At 38.4% G+C, this 21,653-nt stretch overlaps 3 protein-coding genes across 3 annotated transcripts; all 3 read left to right on the forward strand.

Moving 5' to 3' along the window:
- Window positions 1-1,302: 1,302 nt before the first annotated feature.
- On the forward strand, window positions 1,303-2,100 carry LOC126783969 (citrate-binding protein-like). Its single transcript, XM_050509490.1, has 2 exons — window positions 1,303-1,578; window positions 1,717-2,100. The coding sequence occupies exons 1-2, from the start codon at window positions 1,303-1,305 to the stop codon at window positions 2,098-2,100; spliced, it is 660 nt and encodes a 219-aa protein (XP_050365447.1).
- Window positions 2,101-3,375: 1,275 nt separating this feature from the next.
- On the forward strand, window positions 3,376-8,819 carry LOC126783970 (uncharacterized). The gene is made up of 4 exons (XM_050509492.1): window positions 3,376-3,482; window positions 6,955-6,994; window positions 7,248-7,979; window positions 8,328-8,819. The coding sequence occupies exons 1-4, from the start codon at window positions 3,376-3,378 to the stop codon at window positions 8,817-8,819; spliced, it is 1,371 nt and encodes a 456-aa protein (XP_050365449.1).
- Window positions 8,820-12,642: 3,823 nt separating this feature from the next.
- LOC126784791 (citrate-binding protein-like) lies at window positions 12,643-13,640 on the forward strand. The gene is made up of 2 exons (XM_050510303.1): window positions 12,643-12,915; window positions 13,123-13,640. The coding sequence occupies exons 1-2, from the start codon at window positions 12,652-12,654 to the stop codon at window positions 13,513-13,515; spliced, it is 657 nt and encodes a 218-aa protein (XP_050366260.1). The 5' UTR covers window positions 12,643-12,651; the 3' UTR covers window positions 13,516-13,640.
- Window positions 13,641-21,653: the final 8,013 nt, after the last annotated feature.

Here is a 21,653-nt window from a genome sequence, read left to right on the forward strand (position 1 = left end):
TGCTTGATTGGTCTTATCACTCTTATGGCACTCCCAAGCATATATAGTCAATTAATTAAGGATCAGATTCACCTTTGGAAATCAGAAACAAGGCCAAAAATTTGGTTGTTTCACTACTTGTTATGTACAGATAATATATATATGTAAACTACTGGCCAACTTATATATTCCAGTAACCTCATGAGAACTTATTTATTCAAACGATTATTATGTTATTTACATTAAGTCCCCTTAACGGGTACTTAATTTATTTAGTTTCACATGAGTTGTTAAAGGGTGAGGCTATTGTCACCCCCACTTTGTTCACCCCACATTCTCTTTTAACCTCACATGTATTTTTTCTATTTTCAAATTAGTTTGTTCACCCAATTGTAGTACTTAAATTGCTCATTTTTTAATAATCCAACATAATTTCTTCAATTTTAAGCTTGTTTTGTTCACTCTACATTCTTGTCTTACATTACACAATTTTTTTCAATTCTAAACTTACTTTGTGCAGATTTTATTTCAGATTTATTTTGACAATCTCTATTATGACAAAAAACTTACAATTACTACATGTAACTAGGTTTTATAAATATAAAATGGGGTCACATACTATAATTTTCTCATTTGTACGCATATCAATAGTCTAATTTAGTTAAGTTAAAATATAGTTAAGAAAATAAATTCAATCACATTAACATCCAAATCCAAAAAAAAAAAAAAAACACGTTCTTCAATATTATAATATTACATAAACATAATGATTTCGATATTTTCATTAGTTTCAATTTTAACTATATAATAGATGTGTGTTTTGTGAAATAAACAAAAATGAATTACAAATTTAAATAACTTAGTATCTATTACAGTAATTTTACATCGGGGTATTTGCAGTCTTTCAATAAATTAATAGGTTGTTTGGTGAATAAAGTGAACTGTGGGGTGATATAGTTACACCCGTTGTTAAATTGTGAAAATCGCACATACGAAAAAACATGCATCTACGTACCACAGTTTTCCTATGTAAAAACACATGCATGCAACTTGAAATAACTGGACCGATCGATCTCAAATGTCGATTATTTCTTTTGCATTTCTTGGATCAGTTGGATGCATGCATGTAATTAAATAATTAGGAAAGGTTAATGTAAGCAAGTTAGGCACATAGATAGTTGCCTAAATTGGGTTAGTAGCTTACAAATCAATGCCCTCCTTATAACGTTGCTAATGGTCGATGATACTCTTAATTAGCTCTTACTATAAATATATGTATTGAAGTACTTGAAGAGGATATCTTTTTCGTTTATCTATTACCAAATGACGACCAGTACTAGTACTATCTTCTACAAGAATGCCCTATTTCTGCTACTCCTGAGCTCTGCGGGATATTTATGTAATGCTGCTGATCCTACTGATGGCTTCACGCGCGTGTCTCTAACGGACAAAAACTTCAAGTTGCAGAAGCCGTATGACAAACCTGCCGCCGAGCGCTACAGTAAAATAGATGGAGTCGAAACGTTCAAGGTTTACACCAGTGACAAGCCCTTTGAGGAAGGCAGTCCAACCAGGCCACGCACAGAAATCAGAATTAGTGTATTCATTCATCTATTATTCTCTTTACTCCTAACTTCAATTTTTGTTCAAACTATTATGCTTTATATTACTATATATGCCTCTGTCATTCAATTCTCGATCGGATTGATTTTAATTTGTAAGTTGATTGCATTATAGGGACTTGACTACACTTCTGGCGTATGGCAATTCGAGGGTATTTTCTACGTGCCGAAAGGCACCACCGGCGTTATTCTCATGCAGGTATTTGGGGCAACCACTGAAGCTACAACTCTGCAGCTAAGGGTCATTGATGGAAATTTGATGTACTACAACAAGAAAGTGGTGGTGGCAAATGTCTACAATAAGTGGGTGAAAGTGAATGTGATTCACAATGTTGGTACACAGAAAGTGACCATTTTCGTTGACGGTGTCCAAAAGTTGGTGATGGATGGCCACGGTCGGGATACCCATTACTTCAAATACGGAGCTTATGCGGCTTTAACTGGTTCAAGTAACTACATGGAGTCAAGGTGGAAGGGAATCCAAGTTTATAAGAAATGATTGATGCATGAAAGAATAAGGAAGATATTATGTGCATACAGCTATATGTAATATAAAATAAAGTCATAAATTAATAAAACTTGTTTCAGTTCGAAAGAAATTAAAATTAATTCTCCATAAGAGAGCTACTTTGACATTGGGATCAGATGAGAGTCGTACTTGTTTGGGTGAATTTGGGTAAAGCCATCGGTGGCCATGTTATATATAGAGGAGACAATACTTAAGGATATCATTGGGTAAAGTAATTATCCTAATTACATACAGACATACGGTTGGCTTTGAATATGCAACATTACATACATTATCGAGTGAACCAAAAGTTCGTCAGATATCTAAGTTTCTAAATAATGAAAACTGGTGTATATAGCCATTTTGATGATTTTACCAAAGCCCCCTATCCTGCATGGTCTTCATACACTAACTACCTAGAGTACTTGTGACCAAAATTAGAGCTTGATATGTTTTGGAGTATGGTATTGTAGTAACCCGAATATTCAAATTCAATTCTTGTAATTTCTCAAAATTTATAGAATGGTATTTTGTATAATTTATGATTCTACACCTTCGATTTGGGCATTATTCGAAGTCGGTTCAATTTCGAGAAATCAAAAGCTTGAAAACAATTAAGTTTCTAAAGGCTCAAGAGTTGTCTTTTGATGCTTCGCTCATTTTCAAAAACTCTCTTCACAATAGTCGTAAAGTTCGTCGATACGAGTTCGTAGACATGCGGCATGCTTAATTCGGGTATCGTACGTGGAAGCTGTTAGCAAACAAAGTTTAGTTTCTAATTTTTAAAGGGGTATAAAAGGAGAAAATTGGAAACCCTATTTGCAAAAATCAGAAACCATTATTTGGAACAGCCGCACATGCACTGTTCATCATCCATTCCTCTTCATTTTGACGCTGAAACTTCTCTCTCTTCAATCTCACTCATCTGACTGTCAATCAAGTTGCCACCGGGCTTGTTGGAACCACACGGTCGGCCTCTTCGTGTCTGGGGTAGTGGCACACTATTCCTCACCGTCTAGCAGCCGCAGTTGCACCTAGAAGTATCTGCATCTTTCGTTGCCATGGCACTCTCGGTCGTCGGCAAGTTTGGGGCTTGAGGCCACTTGCAATCTAGCACTTGTTGTCCCTGGTTTGAGATGTATGATTTTAGGAAGTCGTTTGGGGCAGCAACCCAAGCCTACAGCTATTGCGTCGGGGGAGAGATTTCACCTGCATCTCCGGTAGCTTTCCGACTGTTTTCGAGCTTGGTAGTAGTGGAGTTGCGTCATGTATGAGCTTTGTGTCGAACCAAGAAAGTGGCTCAAGCCGTTTGAAGCAAAGAGGAGAGTTTGGGACATAAATTTCAAGCTCGGGTTGGAGTGGTTCATTGCTTGGTAATTTCAAAATTCTAGTTCAAATTAGATTATTTTTATTGGTTAGGAATGGGTTAGAGGTAGTGAGGGTATGAAAATTTGAGGCGTATGGGTTGGTTGGTGGTGTGTTTGGCTAGCAACATGTTTTACTGTTTTGGAAGAAATTTTAGTTCAGTTGTGAGGTCCGGGTGCATTTTTGTGCTCTGTGTGTCATATTGAGGAGGTAGAACTATTGCTTTATTGTGTTTTAACAAGTGAAGTATATTTAGTATATGTTTGGTTCACTTGTTTTGTTTGAAATTGTTGAAATTCATGTTTGTGAGTTTGACAAACCTTAGCCTTAGGTCGTGGTCAGGGTAAGAGTAGTAAGGGTTGGAAGTTGACAAGGGTTTTAGGGATTTTTTAAAAAGAGAGTTAGATTAATTGACTTGCCTTTGTTTACTCTTTACTTAGTGAAATTTATGTCACTTAGGTGACTGACGAAGCAAGTGAGTGAGTCTCACTTGACATTGTAGATGTTGCAAAGCGGAGTATAAGGTGAGTAAATCTCACAACGTTGATGTTACATTTTAGTTATTGGTATAGTATAGTGATATATATATATATATGTGTGTGTGTGTATTTAATGGTATTCGTAATATACATATATATATATATTGTTATATTATATAATGTTATCATCTCATTTTATCATATGTGAGATATATTGATATTGTGATTATTATTATTGTGGCGGAAGGGACCAAAAGGAAAGAAAATGTACCTTCTGGTAATTTAGTTTATTGAGTTTGATTATTTGATATTGTTGGTGATGAGACCGGAAAGGAAGAAAATGTACCTTCTAGTAAATTGGTTTATTGTATGACTTGTTCATTTGTGATATTGTGAGAGTCGCTTGGTTTTGTACAATATTACCATGGGTGGATTGATTATATTGTACATGTTTTTTTTAACATTTGAGTCTTATTAAAACGTTTTCTGGTCTTCGGACCTGGTGATGGCAATTAAATCGGGAACCAAGTCTTTGGCCAAATGATTGGTTACGATCAGTTAAAACTTTAGTCTGTCTGTCATGCATTGCATAAGGGGTAACCTGGTGGGGTTACTTGGGTCTTATGAGTTCACTTGTTAAAAAGAGTTATTTGTTATGTTTTCTTCTGCATTTGTGGAAATTGAATTCAAATGTATAATTGGTTATGACACTTGCTGATGTGACTAACGGTGAAATTATATAATTGTTTGATTTACTCATATGAGCTGTAAAGCTTACCGGGTTTGTGTTTACAATCCCGGTGCACCAACCAATAGTGTAGGGGATAGACCTGCAGGTGGGAGTTAGCGGGTTGTAAGAGCTTATTGTCGAAGGATCACCAAGTTGTACCATTTTATTTTGGTGAGGAATAAGTGAATTTTACATTATCCAAATTATGTTATTATTTTTGCAAACATTGATGATGTATTATTTATGTTGACTAAGTTGCATTTTGAACTCAATTTTTGATACACTATTACGGTAAAACAAATCAATGTAATTGAGGTTATTTTATAGTTGTTCACAACATTGAATTTAAATTGTATTTTTCAAAATTTTCTAGTTGTGATTATGAGATTATCCTTGATATATTTGAGTTAATTATAAAATATATTCCCAAAATTTAATTATCAGCCCAATACTATTTGGTCTAGTGGCATAGATGCCCCCTATTTAAATAGGAGGTCATGAGTTTGACCCACAACAAACTTAAACTAGTATTTTAATTGTTTACCTGATCAAAAAAAGAAAAGTCTAATTAACTACATGAGTTTATCTAATGCCAGTCTTGTCGACTTTTAAGATACTAGTTTACATTACAAAACCGGATGATTATGATTTACAACCTACTCTGCATTGTCAAATTCAGAATTTATTTATTTTTTTCGATAATGAAAAGAGAAGTTTTAAATACACACATCCAAAATACACACCCACTTTTTAATACACTACAAATCTAAAATTTCATATTAATTTTTCTCTAAATGCACACTCAAAAATACCAAAGTTACCCTTTATCTATATATCATGAAATATTATATTATTTGATATAATTATAATTTAAGTAACATAGATTCTTTTCAAATCTTTTACGTTTTCTGCTAAAAACGTTTGACATCATATATGAATTTATTATTTAGTAGTGAAGTCTTGTAACCCAACGTGTCAACTCTGCTATTAGGGCTGTAAATAGGCTCGAGCCGCTCATGTTTGATTTGTGTTCGGCTCGATTTTAGCCCGTTCGGCTCGAACTCGTAAAGAAATGAGCCAAACTTGAGCTCAATATTAATCCCGACCTTGAAAATGAGCCGAGCTTGAACAACAAGTATTCGGCTCGTTCGACTCGTTTAGCTCGAGCTCGTTAAAAGCTCGGCTCATTTATTAAGCTTGTTTTAATAACTTTTATAATATATATAGTATAATTGTTATGTGAGAAATAATATTAAAAATGTATTATAAATTATAATGAAATGAAACCATAACCGGGTGTGTATTGAGAGACATAGGGAGTGTATTTAAAACTTCTCTAATGAAAACGAAATTACCACTATGCCAATAATGTCTATATACGACACATATCGGGCGACATATTTCGGGTTAAGTGTTGTTCGGAGGTTTGGAGTGACATATATTGTATTATATGTCATCTGAATAGGGTCAGAAATTTAAAGTTCTTTATTCTGAAAAGAGGGTAATATTTAGGCGACTTATATATGTCGTGTGAGGTTTTGCCTTAATTCTAGAGGGATTCTAAGTTGACCAAAAAAATGAAGCAACAATAAGGCCGCAATTATATGTCGTCTGAGTGTGCAGCTTAATTTGGAGGCAAAGATACACACACATATATATATATATATATATAGTTTACTAAATATGAATGTTGTTAGTTTGAGGACATTTATATGTTTCCCTAGAACTAAGTATATATACATACTTTTAGGCTAGAAGGGACGATATTTATAGGTCGCCTAGTTTGTGTTAAAATTGGCCCAATTTTGGATCGGATCAGAGCGCGCTAAGTTTATTTGATGACTCTCTCCTAAAATTGCCGCGCGCTCGATCAGGCCGTGTACACATATTGTTGACTTAAAATTTCAATAAAATTAACACGCGGCATAGTTTTGGTTTGCCCTATCTAGAATCTGCGCGCCGCTTTCAATTTGGCGAAACACTCTCATTCTCTCTCAACTCTGTCGATCTTATTCTCTATGTGTCTCTCTTTGTTGAAAATTTGAAAACATTACCTCAATCTCTCTATCTCTTGGCTCTCGATTTCTCTCTTCTTTCGGCTCTCAATCTCTTTGTTCTCTCAGCTCTGGGTAAGTAGTTTCGACTTGGAATTTGGTGATTTTGAGATTTCGGTTTGAGATTTCAATGGGTTTTGTTGTTTCATTGCTTGAAATAAATTTGGAGATTTTCGATTGGGTTATCTTCTAAATTTTGATTGGGTTTCTTTTGCAGGGAAGAATTTGCCAAGAGAGCTATTGTTGGAAGTTCACTGGTTTGCTAGTCCACTAGTGAGTCTTCATGTTCTAGTTGTTGGTATATAAGATCAATATGTTGATATATTTGTTGGTATATGCATGTAGTTTGTGTTGTGTTGGTATATTTGTTGCTTTGTACATATATAGATTATTTGTGCTATGTTGTTGGTATATATTGTTGGTACATATATATGGCTTATATTGATGGTTTGTTGTAACTGTTTAGGATTGTTTGTTGTTCTTAATACATGTTTTTTATTTTTCTTAAAGATGGATAAGTTATGGATGGACGCTGATAGAAGGTCCATGACGTTTGATTTAGGATTAGAGGAGTTTCTAAAGTTTGCTGAGTCTAATGCGGTTAACAAAAATAGAATTTCTTGTCCTTGCTTAAGTTGTTGTAACACAAAGGAATTTTCTGTTGGAGTCATTAAGGATCATATATTTTGGAATGGTATTAACCGGAGTTATAAGCTATGGAGGTGGCACGAGAAGAAGTCCATAGCACCTCCAAATGAGAGTAGAGTCAACTCAGTAGAAAGTGTGATTTGGGAACCTGGGACAGGGGAGTATGATGTAGAAATCGGAGAAAGTGAGGATGATGAGGAGGAGATGTCGGAAGACTCTAATGAGTTTTTGAGGTACGTAGAGGATGGGGCTCAACCTTTGTACCCTGGTTGTACCCATACAACCAAGCTGAATGGTCTAATTCAGACCTTCAATTTGAAAGGAAAGCATCGAATGACTGATTCTTACTATTCTGATATGCTAGAAATGATTAAGGGTCTACTTCCTGAAGGGAATCAAATCCCTTTATCTGTGTATGATGCTAAAAAGACACTTAGTGTTTTAGGGATGGAGTACCCCAAAATTCATGCATGTCCTAATGATTGTATCTTGTATAGAAATGATTATGCAGACGCTAAAAAGTGTGACAAATGTGGTATGTCAAGGTGGAAATTGAGAGAGGATAATACTAAGAGAGGAGGAATACCTGCGAAGGTTTTATTGTACCTTCCACCAATCCCTAGATTCAAACGGATATATGCATCAAGTAAAACTGCTAAAAATCTCACTTGGCATGACTGGGGCAGAAAAAAAGATGGGTTGCTGAGGCACCCAGTTGATTCCCCTACTTAAGGAGTATTATACCAAAAATATCCTAATTTTAGTGTGGAGCCTAGGAACATTAGATTAGCCTTGTCTTCGGACAAGTTTAACCATCATAGTTCTCTTTCTAGCAAGTATTCGTGTTGGCCAATTATATTGGTCACATATAACCTTCCTCCATGGCTTTGTATGAAGAGGAAGTTTATGATGTTGATTTTGTTAATATCGGGACCGAAGCAGCTGGGTAACGATATCGATGTCTACTTGCAGCCTTTAGTAGATGATTTGAAGAAGTTATGGGATGAAGTTGATGGAGTATTCGATGCACATAGAGGGGAGTACTTCAATATGAGAGCGATGCTTCTTTGGACTATCAATGACCTTCCCGCATATGGAAACTTTTCTAGTAGTGTCGTTAAAGGATACAGTGCATGTCCAATATGCCTTGACCAAACCAAACCTTATAGGTTAAAGAAAGGTAAGAAGCAGGCTTACATGAGGCATCGCCGGTTCCTTACTAGACATCATCCGTATAGGAGGCAAGCTGCTGCATTTGACAACACTATAGAGGAAGACCTTACTTCTGTACCATTGACCGGAGAAGAGGTGCTGGCTAGAGTACATGGTCAGATTGTTGAGTTTGGGAAAAGCAAACCCCTTTTGAAGTGTGGTAAAGACCAACCTAGACCTTGCTGCAAGAAGAAGTCTGTTTTCTTTCAGCTTGATTATTGATGTACGTTCTAGTCCGACACATTCTCGATGTCATGCATATTGAGAAGAACATTGCTGAGGCAATTCTTGGTACATTACTGAACCTTGAAGAGAACACAAAGGATGACCTTGCAGCGTGTTTAGACATGAAGGAAATGAAGATTAGGCCTGGTTTGCACCCCCAAGCCGATGGTAAAAAGAATAAATTACCTTTGGCCAGTTGGAACTTGATGTTGAAGAAAAAAAAGTGTTTTGCGGTTCTTTCTTCGGAATGAAAGTTCCAACTGGATTTTCTTCAAATTTGAGGAATCTTGTATCTATGGAGGAGCTGAAACTTTCTAGACTCAAGTCACATGATTGTCACACTATCTTGCATATTCTTCTTCCCGTTTCTTTACGTTTTGTTCTTGAGAAGCCATTAAGATATGCCATTATTCGCTTCTGCCCTTTCTTTAAGGCAATTTGTGCTAAGGTGATCGACATTGGGAAGCTAGAGAAAATGTAACAAGATTTAGTGGTGACTGTTTGCTTACTAGAGAAGTACTTCCAGCCTTCCTTTTTCGACATTATGATCCACTTAACTGTGCATCTTGTGAGAGAAGTTCAGCTATGCGGTCCTCTATTTTTTCAGTGGATGTACCCTTTCGTGAGGTACATGAAAGTGTTTAAAGGGTGGGTCAGAAATTGAAGGCATCTAGAGGGATGCATAACTAAGTGCTATATTGTCGAAGAGGCAGTTGAGTTGTGTGCTAAGCGCATGCTTGGTGATGTTTCTACTGCGGGAATTCCTGAAAGTTCCAAACCAAAAGTTCGTAATGCCTCCAATCCCTTGTCAGCTCTTACAATGATATATGTATATGGCAAGGAGATGCATCAAGCACAACTGTGTATACTGCAAAATACTGAGGAGGTGCAGCCTTATCTCATATAAGTTTTCGAGTTTTAATTATCCAAAGTTCACAACTAAGTCAATTTGTTCATTGTTCTTCTATTTAAATTGTTGAACTTTGTGTTTTTGATGTTCAGTGAACATATGGAATTGTTGAAGCGGGAAAATCCAAGGATTGCGAAAAATGAGAAGTGCAAAGAATAAGCAAAACCAGAACTTTGCTACTTGGTTGAAAGAGAGGGTACGTACGTCCTTAACGATCAGTATATATATTTGTACTTAAAACGGGGGATATGTGTTATTGATTGATTTGTCTCACTCAATTTGTAAGTTTCAAATGATCTGCAAGTGGAAGACAATAATGTTTAAGAAACAATTAGGTGGATGGCGGCAGGCCCAAATAACGTAGTATCGACCTTTAGTGGATATTGAGTCAATTGTGTTGAGTGCTACACTAAGAACCGGGACAATATGCGCTCAGTTCAAAACATTGGAGTTCTTTTGATTGCTGATGTAATGCTGGTTTCGAGTGCGAAGGACAAAAATCATGTCAATACAGTGGAGGACTTCTATGGTGTTATTCAACATATATGGGAGGTGGACTACTACAAGTTTAGGGTTCCGTTGTTTAAATTTTATTGGGTTGAGAATGCTAGGGGCATCAAGGTGGATGAACTAGGGTTCACATTGGTAAATCCGAACAGGGTAGGGCATCTTAATGATGCTTTTGTCTTAGCTACTCATGTTAAGAAAATATTTTACATTGAAGATCCTATCGATGCTCAGTGGTCAGTGGTCAGTGGTAGTAAGGCTACCTGATAGAGACTACCATGGGGCTGAATCAGATGAGGAGTTAGTTGACATCGAAGTGGGAAAATAGTCTTTTAAGGCAACAATGTCATCAGTCGAGTCTTTTGATGATTTAGTCGGTGATGAGCACTGTAATTATATTCATCCTGGTGGTGAAGCAATATGGGTTGAACAAGTCGTCCGGATGTTTCCACGCCTGATTGGGAAAAAGTCGTAAATTAGTAAGTGCATCTCTTCAACTCTTTTTATATGCATTAGTAAGCACATATATGTGAGATTGCATGGTTTATTTTGATAATATTGTACTATCTTGATTTTGAAGCTCCATCAAAATGGAAAAAGTAAATGTCATTCCAAAAAAGGCCGCAAGGATATTCTGTGGAGAAATTGTGCAATAAGTGTGCCCTTCTTGATCTCTAATTATCCCTTGCTTGTATTCCATGGTATTTCTACAATTTATAGTTGATACTTTGTAGCTGATCAATATTTTAAGTAATGAAACTAATTTCTCATGGAAGTTGTGTTGTTTTGTGGTAAATATCTCTGTGAATTACTATGTTGATTGGATTGTTGTTTCTGTGAATGCTTGGGAATTTGATTTCACTTCATCACACACGAAATCTCTTCTTGGAATCCATAAATGTACTGTTCGTAATGTAATTGACTTCCAATAAATGCAGGGAATTCCAGAGCAGGTGGGTGAAAAGTCATGTAGGATTTTCGTGATGCTTTACATGAAGGAGATTGTAGAGGACAAAAACCAAGATTGGCCTGATAAGGTAATATAATGTGCTGATAATCATTGATCCTTGGCATGTTCTCTTTAAACTAATTCAGTTGTGATATACATGCAGCTTAGCTTATATATACATATATATGTCCTTGTTGTTCTTAATTGCAGTGGCTTGTTCGGAAAATAACTATTACACTATGGAGGATATTCATGGTCTGCGTGCAGAGTGGGCAAAGTATGTTTTCAAGTTCAAGGATAATAAGTATGTTTAGTAATCATGATCAGTAGTACTTAGCTTGCTACAAGTATGTTTTGACATGGCCGGGACTGTGCCTTTTGCGAGCTATTTTAATTTGATGCATGTGCAAGTTGTTTAGTTGGTTACCTTTTGTGTACAACTCCTACTTGTAGTACTTTATGACGCTTTTGTGTTGCAAGGATCATATATACCATGGAATGTAAACTACTATCACAAAGAATTTTATGATGATTAATTCTCGGATTTTTATGAAACTGCACGCAAGCAATATTCTATTTGGAATGTATTATCTTAAAGAGACAAGGACAACATATATGTGTAATTTCAGCTGCATAGAAGTAATACAAACCTTTTGATATCCATTGGCTTGTTGATACTAAGATAACACAAAAGAACAAAACATATGACGTCTCAAGGGTGCAACAACAACACATATGAAAACAAGTAAGACGTTAAATGATGTTATAGCAACACTTAGAGATTTGATTTTCTACGGAACAGTGCATTTGTTATTAATTGAATCTCATATCTTGGAGTCGCCTTCAACTTTTATCTTGAGATCACCATGGTAGAGCGCTGCAACTAGGCCTGCTCTAAGGCCAAAAGCTTCTGAACACATGCATAACATTTGAGATTCCGATGTGCTTTGCAGAGGCAAGAATAGGATCGCCATAAATTCAGAATTTGTTAACAGTCGCAATTCTGTCATGATTTGTTATTATATTGACATTTACAATCACATTCGGATGAAGTACTCCTCCCGGCCCATAATTGTATCAACTGATAGCAAAATGGGAGGCTGCTGTTTTGGCTTGACATGAGCTCCTCTTTCAACTTATTTGTGCTATCCATCAGAAATCAAAAGAGAATATTCTCAATTTAGAGAGTGAAAATGAATGGTAGGTTTGGGCTTGATGATCAGACAAGGTAACAATCCTAAGATTACTTGACAGAAGGTTCACTAGAAACTAAACCAAGTCGACATTAGTATATGTCTCATATAAGACCTACATAGAAGTCCAACTGTTAGACCTTTTTCAAGTTGCAGAAGAACAATAATGAAATAATGAAAGCAACAATGTAATATTATTTCTATAAAAAGAGCTCATTATGTTCTAGTTAATCACCGCACATTCCATATTGGCTATTAAAAGTTGCCTAAATGAATTCCTTTTACTGCAAATTGTTGTGTTTCCTCATTCTGAGCTTCTTTGAAGGCCACTATCTTTCTAGTGCTGATCCAACTGATGGCTTCACCCTTGTGCCATTAACAGAAGACAACTTTAAGCTGCAAAAACCATATAATGAACCTCTTCATGATCGTTATAGTTACAAAGATGGAGTCCGAAGTTTCTGGATCTACAACAATGACAAGCCCTACAGCGCAGATAGCCCAACCAGACCACGGTCAGAACTACGCATATCGGTAGGTATCTACATGACTACATCTCTCGCTTTCTCAATGTATATATGCACTGTTAAACCTTTTGAATATATATGCATGGAATAATTGGAAAGCATAGCATGGCATGTTCCACAAGCAAAACTAAAGTCACATTTCGATCAACTTTCGCTTCAAGGTAAACACCAATACATTGTAACAAGTCAACTGCATCCTTGGTTTTGCTTGCAGGGACATGACTACTCGTCTGGGATCTGGCAATTTGAAGGCTATGCGTATGTGCCAAGTGGTACTTCTGGGGTTACGATAGTGCAAATTCATGGTGCAAGTGAGGGAGCTACAACCCTACAATTAAGGATGTATGAAGGAGATGGTGGAGATCTCAGATACTATAGATACAACTTAGTTGATACTGATCTCTATGATAAGTGGTTTAGAGTAAACATAATCCACAATGTTGACAAAGGGAAGGTCATAGTTTTTATTGACGGTGTTAAGAAGTTTGTGGTGAAAGATCAGGGACCGGGAGACCTCTACTTCAAATGTGGTGTGTATGCTGCACCATTTAATTCCAGTAACTACATGGAATCAAGGTGGAAGGAGATCAAACTTTATAAAAAATGATGGGAATATTACAGTATTTCCAATCAGTAGCTGAAAATGGTGTTATATATAGGCTATTTCATCTTTGTATGTATGAATGTATAAACTATAGATTTCAATAGAAGTACTAAAAAAACCCTCATATAATTCAGTATATATACAAGTCTACGAATTTTGGTATATACATTCATAGTCCATATACTGTACATACCTTTCATCGAATTGAGGAAATGTTTCAAGAAAGGATTCAATAAAATCACTAAAAACCAATCAATATGTATTTAAGAATAAAATACCGAAAGACCATGCTCTGTTGCAAATTGCTTCTAAAAAAGTTCTCTCTCAAACTGTGACAAGTAGGAACTTGGTTTTTATCTATAAGAAGTAGGAACTGGTCCAAGTATGTAAATGAATTTTATATCTAAGAGTCAAGAAGAACCACATGCAACATAGTGCGGAAGTTATAATATGTTTCTTTTTTATTAAATTTTTTACCATGAGGCTTCCAATATAAATCTATAGTATGCTACATCAAAATCTTAAATCAAATGCCTTTCCTTTTTACTTACATATGCCTAAATTATAAAATGTTCCCTCCGCGGGGTAGACTGAAAATAAATATTGAAAATAAATATTGATGGAGCATTCTTATATGAGTTTGGTTGTGGTGGTGTGGGAATTGATGCACTTGCAAAGTATGTTGTACATGCACACTTGGTTCTTAATATGGAAGTGAAGGCGTGTAGAGCTGGCTTACGCCTTGGGATTCACCAAGGTTGGTTTAAGATTGACATTAAAAGCGATTCAGCCATTCTTGTTGCTACCCTTGCTAGTTCATAGGTGAATTTTTCGGAGGTGAGTCATATTCTAGATTACTATAAGCATTATTTTTCTGCTTTTAGATCAGTTAGAATTAGACATATCTTCCGTGAAGTAAATGGTGTGGCGGATAGATTAACTCACCTTGTTTGTAAGTCTAATATTGATATTGTTTGGTTAGATGAGACTTCTGCTATCATTCAGGACGTTCTCTACGAGAATATATGTGGTGATGTTTATGTAGCACGAGGTTCAGGTTCTACGTCCCCCCCCTTGGTTGCAAGATTTTATTATATTTTACTATATTAAATTGGTAAGTTATCTATTTTTACTATATAGGTAAGTTATTTATTCAAAAAGTAACTCTAATCCTTTGGGTTTTTCTTAATATCTTGACAAAATGTATATTGGTTTAGAGTCGCATAGTTGTGTGATTTATTAGTAAACTATACTAGAGATTTGTTTAAAAGATGACGATGTATACCTAAATATTAGACAAAGTAATCTAATAACAATATATGTACCTTATGATAAAAAACACAGTGTAAACATGTTTGTAGAATCCATGACTCATCTTGTATTATTCAAAACATTTCCTCAACTATCACTCGGCGAAATGGTGGAAAGTACCGTATACATAGTCAACCTCATCATTTCTTCAAAGCATATCTCTCCATCTTCATATCAAATTCTCTCAATTTTACACTATTGGAAGGAATATGCATACTAATGAGATCAAGAACTACAAATTTTTGTTTCCAATGAAATAGTTTTGTAATGACTAAATATATGCTCAAGTCACTAAATTAAGATAAATTAATGGATGCAATTGATTGAAATAGAGTTAATAAGATTTAAGTTTAGTGAAGAATTTCAAATTCAAATAAAAAGATGCTAAAGAGCAAATTAGACTTGGTAAAAATATTAATTACAAATATATAGTTTATATGGAAGGTTTAAAATATGAATTGGGTGTAAATTAAATGTGTAGGTTTATCTTAAAATGAGTCTCCTACATTGGGGTTTTCTCTAATTTTCTCTCCAATAAATGATTCGTATAGGGTTCCTTAAAAAAATATGAGAAGGAGAAACATAAAGGGTTTCAAGAGTACACGAGAAGTGCGATCAATGGTGATGGAGTGTAAGATAAATATAATGTTACCCTGCAACGTATCTATGAAGTAATTATATTAGGAACTGAAATACAGTTCATACGTGAAATGTACTTCTGACACTGTGGTAGTTGTCCAAGTTTTCCAATAATGGGTGTATATACAAAATATCAATGTCTTCTCTTAAAATATTGGTATATATTGCACTAGAGTCTGTTATATACGTTTTCTATTGCGACACTTCTCTTTCGAAATGCTGCATGTTGAAATGGAAGGAATAGCAAGTGATTATCCTTTGACATTTTGATTCGTACAAAGCTTAGCAACATGGTTTACCTAGTTGTTCACTTTATGACAACACTACCAGTTGCATTGCATGAGTACAAGATATATATGCAACTACATGTACTGTAACAAGGTTAATGACTCTTCATTTCATTTCTCGTATTTGATTCTTAGCCATTCAATATCATTATATTTCCTGCTATTATAATATGATAAAACTAAAGGAAGAATGTGAACTGGAGCTGTGGAATTTTTGACTGAGACAAAGGGAATTGAAAACTGAGAGACTGCTCTTTCAGCACGACTAGCTAGTTTGGCTCCATCTTTAATGTAAAGAGAACGTTGAGATGAAATGAAAGTGAATGCTAGGGCTGGATTTGATGATCCAACAAGGTAAGTAGGTAACAGACACAATAAGTTTACAATGATAGCCATATAGGATTCATGATTTGTTAATGATTTCTCAATAAAAAAGAAGTTTGATAGGAAAGTCTCATTAATTTATGTGAAGTGTCAAGCTCAAATGACTTACATAAATTTCTCCTTGCGTAGTAGTATTAGCAAAAGACCAAGAACCAATACATGAAAGCAACTATACATCATGTTGCTGCTAACTCTATAAATAGGCCTGCTCATGTTCCAGGTTATTATCCATTTCATACAGCTCCAATTCCCATACTGGTTCGAAATGCATTCCTTCTACTATAAGTTTCTATGTTTGCTCTTACTGAGCTTCTTCAACCACCATCTCTGTAGCGCTGATCCTACAGATGGGTTCACCCTTGTGCCATTAACAAATGACAACTTTGACCTACAAAAACCATATAACGAACCCCTTGATGACCGATACAGCTACAAAGATGGAGTTCGAAGTTTCTGGATATACAACAATGGCAAGCCCTTCAAATCAGACAGCACAACCAGACCACGCTCAGAACTACGCTAAAGGTTTCACACTACCTTGACAACTTTCTCTATGTTTGGCATACTTCTTGCTATGTGTCACGGGCCGACTTTTGTAGAGCAAAAGGCAGACCGTGCGGCACTTGCTAATCGATGAACGAGTAGCAAGTAAGCCAAGTGAGTACCTTGCAAGGGACAATGGAAAGCACACAATATTAGTATAGTGTTAGCGGCAAGCAAGAACACAGTTTATATAGTTGTTGGGCAATCTCATGAACAATTTGATAGGCAACAAGAATGATCTCACGGGGCGCAGATAATTGAATAATTCCTCTCTTTATTGATGGTAAGACGTTAAGGGAGGCGCAAGTACATGTGTTTACCTATACTAGTTCTGTAGGCCAACCGTCGCCGCCTAGGAACCCCTCCCTATAATAGCATATTTTGCAAAACTAGACTTGGCAGGGGGAAACATGGAACCTTCCCACCATGAGCCAACTTAAAAAAGGAAATTACAGAAAATATAAATTACAATACTGCCACTAGCACGCAAGCAACCGGCCATAGGCATGACTCATGACCTTGGACAAGGTTGCTTGCGGCCTTACAAGTGCGGCCCCTAACATCCTCCCCCACTAAAGCTGTCGGAGCTCTCGACGACTGCCTTAGAGTTGAAGTCTTCAATCTTCTGCTTGAACTTCTTCAGTGCCTCCACATTCTCCCAGCTTACTTCTTCATCTCCAAACCCCTTCCACTTCACCAAGTACTGCTGGCGTGGTCGCTCTTGAACTGGTTGGTTTCGCCCCTGACTCTTGAACGTGCTAACAACTCTTTCAGCTAAAATCTCCTCGACCTCCTTTGGCTTGCTTGATCTGATCTCCACAGGCTCTCTAGCAGGCTTGTTGCGGACTTGGTCTTCCTTGTCGGGATGGTGCGGCTTGAGGTTGCTAACATGGAACACTGGGTGAACTTTCATCCACGGTGGTATGGCGATCTTGTATGAACACTTCCCTACTTTTGAGATGACAGGAAGTGGGCCTTCATATTTCCTGAACAATCGCTTATCTTTGGAACGGAGGAATCTGAGCTGTTCAGGGAGAAGCTTGACAAGCACCATGTCCCCTTCCTGGAAGGCTTTAGGTTGCCGGCCTTGATCTGCCCATTTCTTCATCCTCCCTGCTGCCTTCTCTAAGTAAGCTTGAGCAATCTCAGCGTTGGCCTTCCACTCTTTGGTGAAGTTGAAAGCACGGGGATTGTTGCCCATGTACACCTCCTGCACGGTGTGCGGTAGGAGTGGTTGTTGGCCGTTAACTATCTCGAAGGCACTCTTGTTGGTGGCTGAACTCTTCTTCGAGTTGAAACAAAATTGTGCTACATCTAGCAACTCCACCCAGTTCTTCTGGTTTGCTTGGACAAAGTGCCTCAGGTACTCTTCCAGCATTGAGTTGAATCGTTCAGTTTGTCCATCTGTTTGGGGGTGATAACTGGAAGAGATGTTGAGTTCTGACCCCAGTAGGTTGAACAGCTCTGTCCAGAATGACCCTGTAAATCTGGTATCTCTGTCACTGACAACATTTTGCGGTACTCCCCAATACTTCACCACATGTTTGAAGAAGAGGGCCGCGGTGTCTTCGGCCGAGCAATGCTTTGGGGTTGGCACAAAAGTTGCATACTTTGAGAACCTGTCAACCACTACAAGGATGCCGGATAACTCTCCAACCTTGGGTAAGTTGGTGATGAAATCTAAAGAGACACTTTCCCATGGTCGGCTAGGTACTGATAGTGGTTCTAGCAACCCTGGAGTCTTTTGCCGCTCCACTTTGTCTTGTTGGCAGGTCAAGCAAGTCTTGGTGTACTCCATCACATCATCTCGCATTTGAGGCCAATAGTAACCCTGCTTGAGGAGGGCATGGGTTCTTTGCCATCCTGGGTGACCCGCCCACAAGGTGTCATGACACTCCCTCATGAGCATCCTTCGCAGCCCATCGGCCCGGGGGACATACACTCTTCCCCCCTTTGTCATCAACAAGTCATTTTCTAACCAGAATCTGCGACTTTTCCCTTCCTTCACTATCTTGACAAGGGCTTGAGCTACGGGATCCTTCTCTAGATTCTCCTTGATCCTTGCCTTAATATTTGTAGCTACTACACTGCCAGACATAGTAGCCAAGACACGGAGGGCCGCCAGGTCGGCTTTACGACTTAAGGCATCTGCAACTTGATTGGTGCGCCCTGCCTTGTACTCAAACTCAAAATCGAACTCCGCAAGGAACTCTTGCCATCGAGCTTGTTTTGGAGTTAACTTTGGGTGTGTCAGGAAGTATCTCACTGCAGAGTTGTCAGTCTTGACTAGGAACTTCGACCCCAACAAGTAGTGTCGCCAAGTCCTCAAGCAGTGAATCACGGCTAACATCTCTTTCTCGTGGGCAGAATATCTTCTTTCTGGGGGCGAGAGCTTGTGGCTCTCATAGGCTACCGGGTGTCCTTGTTGCAGTAAGACACCTCCTAGAGCAAAATCGGATGCATCGGTTTGCACTTCAAATGGCTTGCTCAAGTCTGGTAAGGCAAGGACAGGGTCCTCCATAACTGCCTGCTTCAACTTTAAGAAGGCTTCCTCGCAACCTTCATTCCAACTCCACACCACTCCTTTCTTCAAAAGGTCTGTTAAGGGAGTCGTCTTCTCCGAATAATTTTCAATGAACCGCCTGTAGTAATTGGCTAGTCCAAGAAAGGAGCGCAGTTCTTTCACGTTCTTGGGACTCTGCCACTCCTCAATAGCTCTTACTTTTCCCATGTCCATCCTGATTCTTCCCCTTTCTATGACATGTCCCAAGAATTTGATGGAACTTTGTGCGAACGCACACTTTTCTCGCTTGACATACAATTTGTTCTCCCGCAATCGTTGAAACACCAGCTTCAAATGTTCCACGTGCTCTTCTAATGTGGGACTATAGATCACAATATCATCCAGATACACCACCACAAATTTGTCTAATAAGTCGCTAAGGACTTGGTTCATCAATGTGCAGAAAGTAGCAGGGGCGTTAGTCAACCCGAACGGCATCACTAGGAATTCAAAGGCACCATATCGAGTGACACATGCAGTCTTGTACTCATCTCCCTCTGCGATGCGGACATGATGATACCCCGAGCGAAGGTCAAGCTTTGTGAAATATTGGGCACCACTGAGTTGGTCGAACAAGTCTTGTATCAATGGAATAGGATACTTGTTCCTCACGGTGACCTTGTTGAGAGCTCGGTAGTCCACACACAACCTCAAAGTCCCATCTTGCTTTTTCTGAAATAGCACCGGCGCACCAAATGGAGACTTGGAGGGCTGGATGAACCCTGCCTCTAGCAGCTCCCCAAGTTGTTTCCTCAACTCTACTAGTTCTGGAAGGGCCATTCGATAGGGTGCCCTCGCAGGAGGTTTGGCCCCAGGGAGCAACTCGATCTCATGATCAACATTCCTCCTTGGTGGTAATTCCTTGGGGAGTTCTGATGGCATCATGTCTTTGTAAGTTTCCAACACTCCCCTAATCTCCCTTGGAATCGTCTCCTCCTCAACTTTGTCTTTTATCAGGGGGACAATGACATATGTCGGCTCTTGGCGCTTCACACCCTTCTTGAATTGAATGGCCGACAAGAGGCGAGGTCCACTCGGTGGCCTAAGCTTTGCCGGCACTACACAAGGCCTTTCCCCCATAACCAACAAGTTTTGAGCATTGGGTATGGGAATGGCTTTGTTCTCCAACATGAATTCCATCCCCAAGATTACATCAAAGTCGTCTATCTGCACGACAACCAAATCCGTCTTTCCTTCCCAATTGCTCAACTTCAGTTGCACGCCTTTAGATACCCCAATTGTGGGTGAGGGTGAGGAATTAACTGCTTTCAGGTGACCCGTATCTTTTTCGATTTTTAACCCCAACCTTCGTGCCTCTGCTTCTGACACAAAGTTGTGTGTGGCACCCGTATCGACCATCACGCTCTTGGCTCTCTTCCCATTCAGGCTACCTTCAACAAACATTAAGCCTTTTAGCAATGGCTTCTTTGGCATGGGGGTCTGTTTCTCTACCGCATTAAGGAATTTTAATGCCCCCATGTGGCTAGGTTCTTCCACTTCCTCTTGGTGTTCCTCATTTTCTTTGGCCGAGATTTGGGCTTGTAATGCTGACAAAGCGGTCTTGTGAGGGCACTCATTCACCCTATGAGGTCCCTTGCATAGAAAGCACGATATGGGTCTTGGGGTGAAGCCTGTATAACTGAATGGGCGTGGAGTAAACACCCCAGTGGAGGCTGCTGGCTTGGAGGAGGCAGTGTCCCTGACACCAATAACCCTTCTATCCCCCCCTCCAAAATTCGAGGACCTTGACTCTCCTCCCCCACTTCTACTCGGACCCGGTCTGGCATTTCTATTGATATTCACATTCGAAAAGGATGAGGTTTTCCTCGCAGAGTTCTCTTCGAATGTGTAATCAGTCAGCCTTTCTGCCGCTGCTTGGGCCGAGGCTAAATCTTGGACCCTTTGTCTTTGGAGCTCAGTTCTAGCCCATGGCTTCAATCCTTCAAGGAAGTAGAATAGCCGATCTTTCTCTGACATGTCGGGGAGGTCGAGCATGATCATAGAGAATTTGCTCACAAAATCTCTAATGTTGTTGGTGTGTTTCAACTCCCTCAATTGCCTTCTTGCAATATAATCGACATTCTCAGGAAAGAATTGGGTTTTGAGTTCCTTCTTGAGATCCTCCCATGTCTCAATGCAGCAAACATTCCTTTGAATATCATTGTATTTAGTCCTCCACCATAACTTGGCATCTCCTAACAAGTACATAGTCGCCATGTTTACCTTCGCTTCTTCCGAATCAGGCTTTACTGCTCGAAAGTATTGTTCCATATCAAATAGAAAGTTCTCAAGCTCCTTGGCATCCCGTGCCCCTCCGTAAGCTTGAGGTTCCGGTATTTTGACCTTCCTGTAGTCCGTCACAGGTTGGTTTGACATCGCTCGAACAACAAGATTGAGCTTGGTGTTCATCTCCA

The sequence above is a fragment of the Argentina anserina genome, chromosome 2 (genome assembly GCF_933775445.1).
Source record: "Argentina anserina chromosome 2, drPotAnse1.1, whole genome shotgun sequence".
Taxonomy (NCBI): Eukaryota; Viridiplantae; Streptophyta; class Magnoliopsida; order Rosales; family Rosaceae; genus Argentina; species Argentina anserina.

Excerpts from the sequence above, each read along its gene's own strand:
- LOC126783969 (XM_050509490.1), top strand. The coding sequence starts at position 1,303 with ATGACGACCAGTACTAGTACTATCTTCTACAAGAATGCCCTATTTCTG. Across the intron at positions 1,579-1,716 it reads GCACAGAAATCAGAATTAGT|GGACTTGACTACACTTCTGG; the intron begins GTATTCATTCAT and ends ATTGCATTATAG.
- LOC126783970 (XM_050509492.1), top strand. The coding sequence starts at position 3,376 with ATGTATGAGCTTTGTGTCGAACCAAGAAAGTGGCTCAAGCCGTTTGAA. Across the intron at positions 3,483-6,954 it reads TTGGAGTGGTTCATTGCTTG|GGAAGAATTTGCCAAGAGAG; the intron begins GTAATTTCAAAA and ends TTTCTTTTGCAG. Across the intron at positions 6,995-7,247 it reads CTATTGTTGGAAGTTCACTG|ATGGATAAGTTATGGATGGA; the intron begins GTTTGCTAGTCC and ends TTTTTCTTAAAG.
- LOC126784791 (XM_050510303.1), top strand. The coding sequence starts at position 12,652 with ATGAATTCCTTTTACTGCAAATTGTTGTGTTTCCTCATTCTGAGCTTC. Across the intron at positions 12,916-13,122 it reads GGTCAGAACTACGCATATCG|GGACATGACTACTCGTCTGG; the intron begins GTAGGTATCTAC and ends TTTTGCTTGCAG.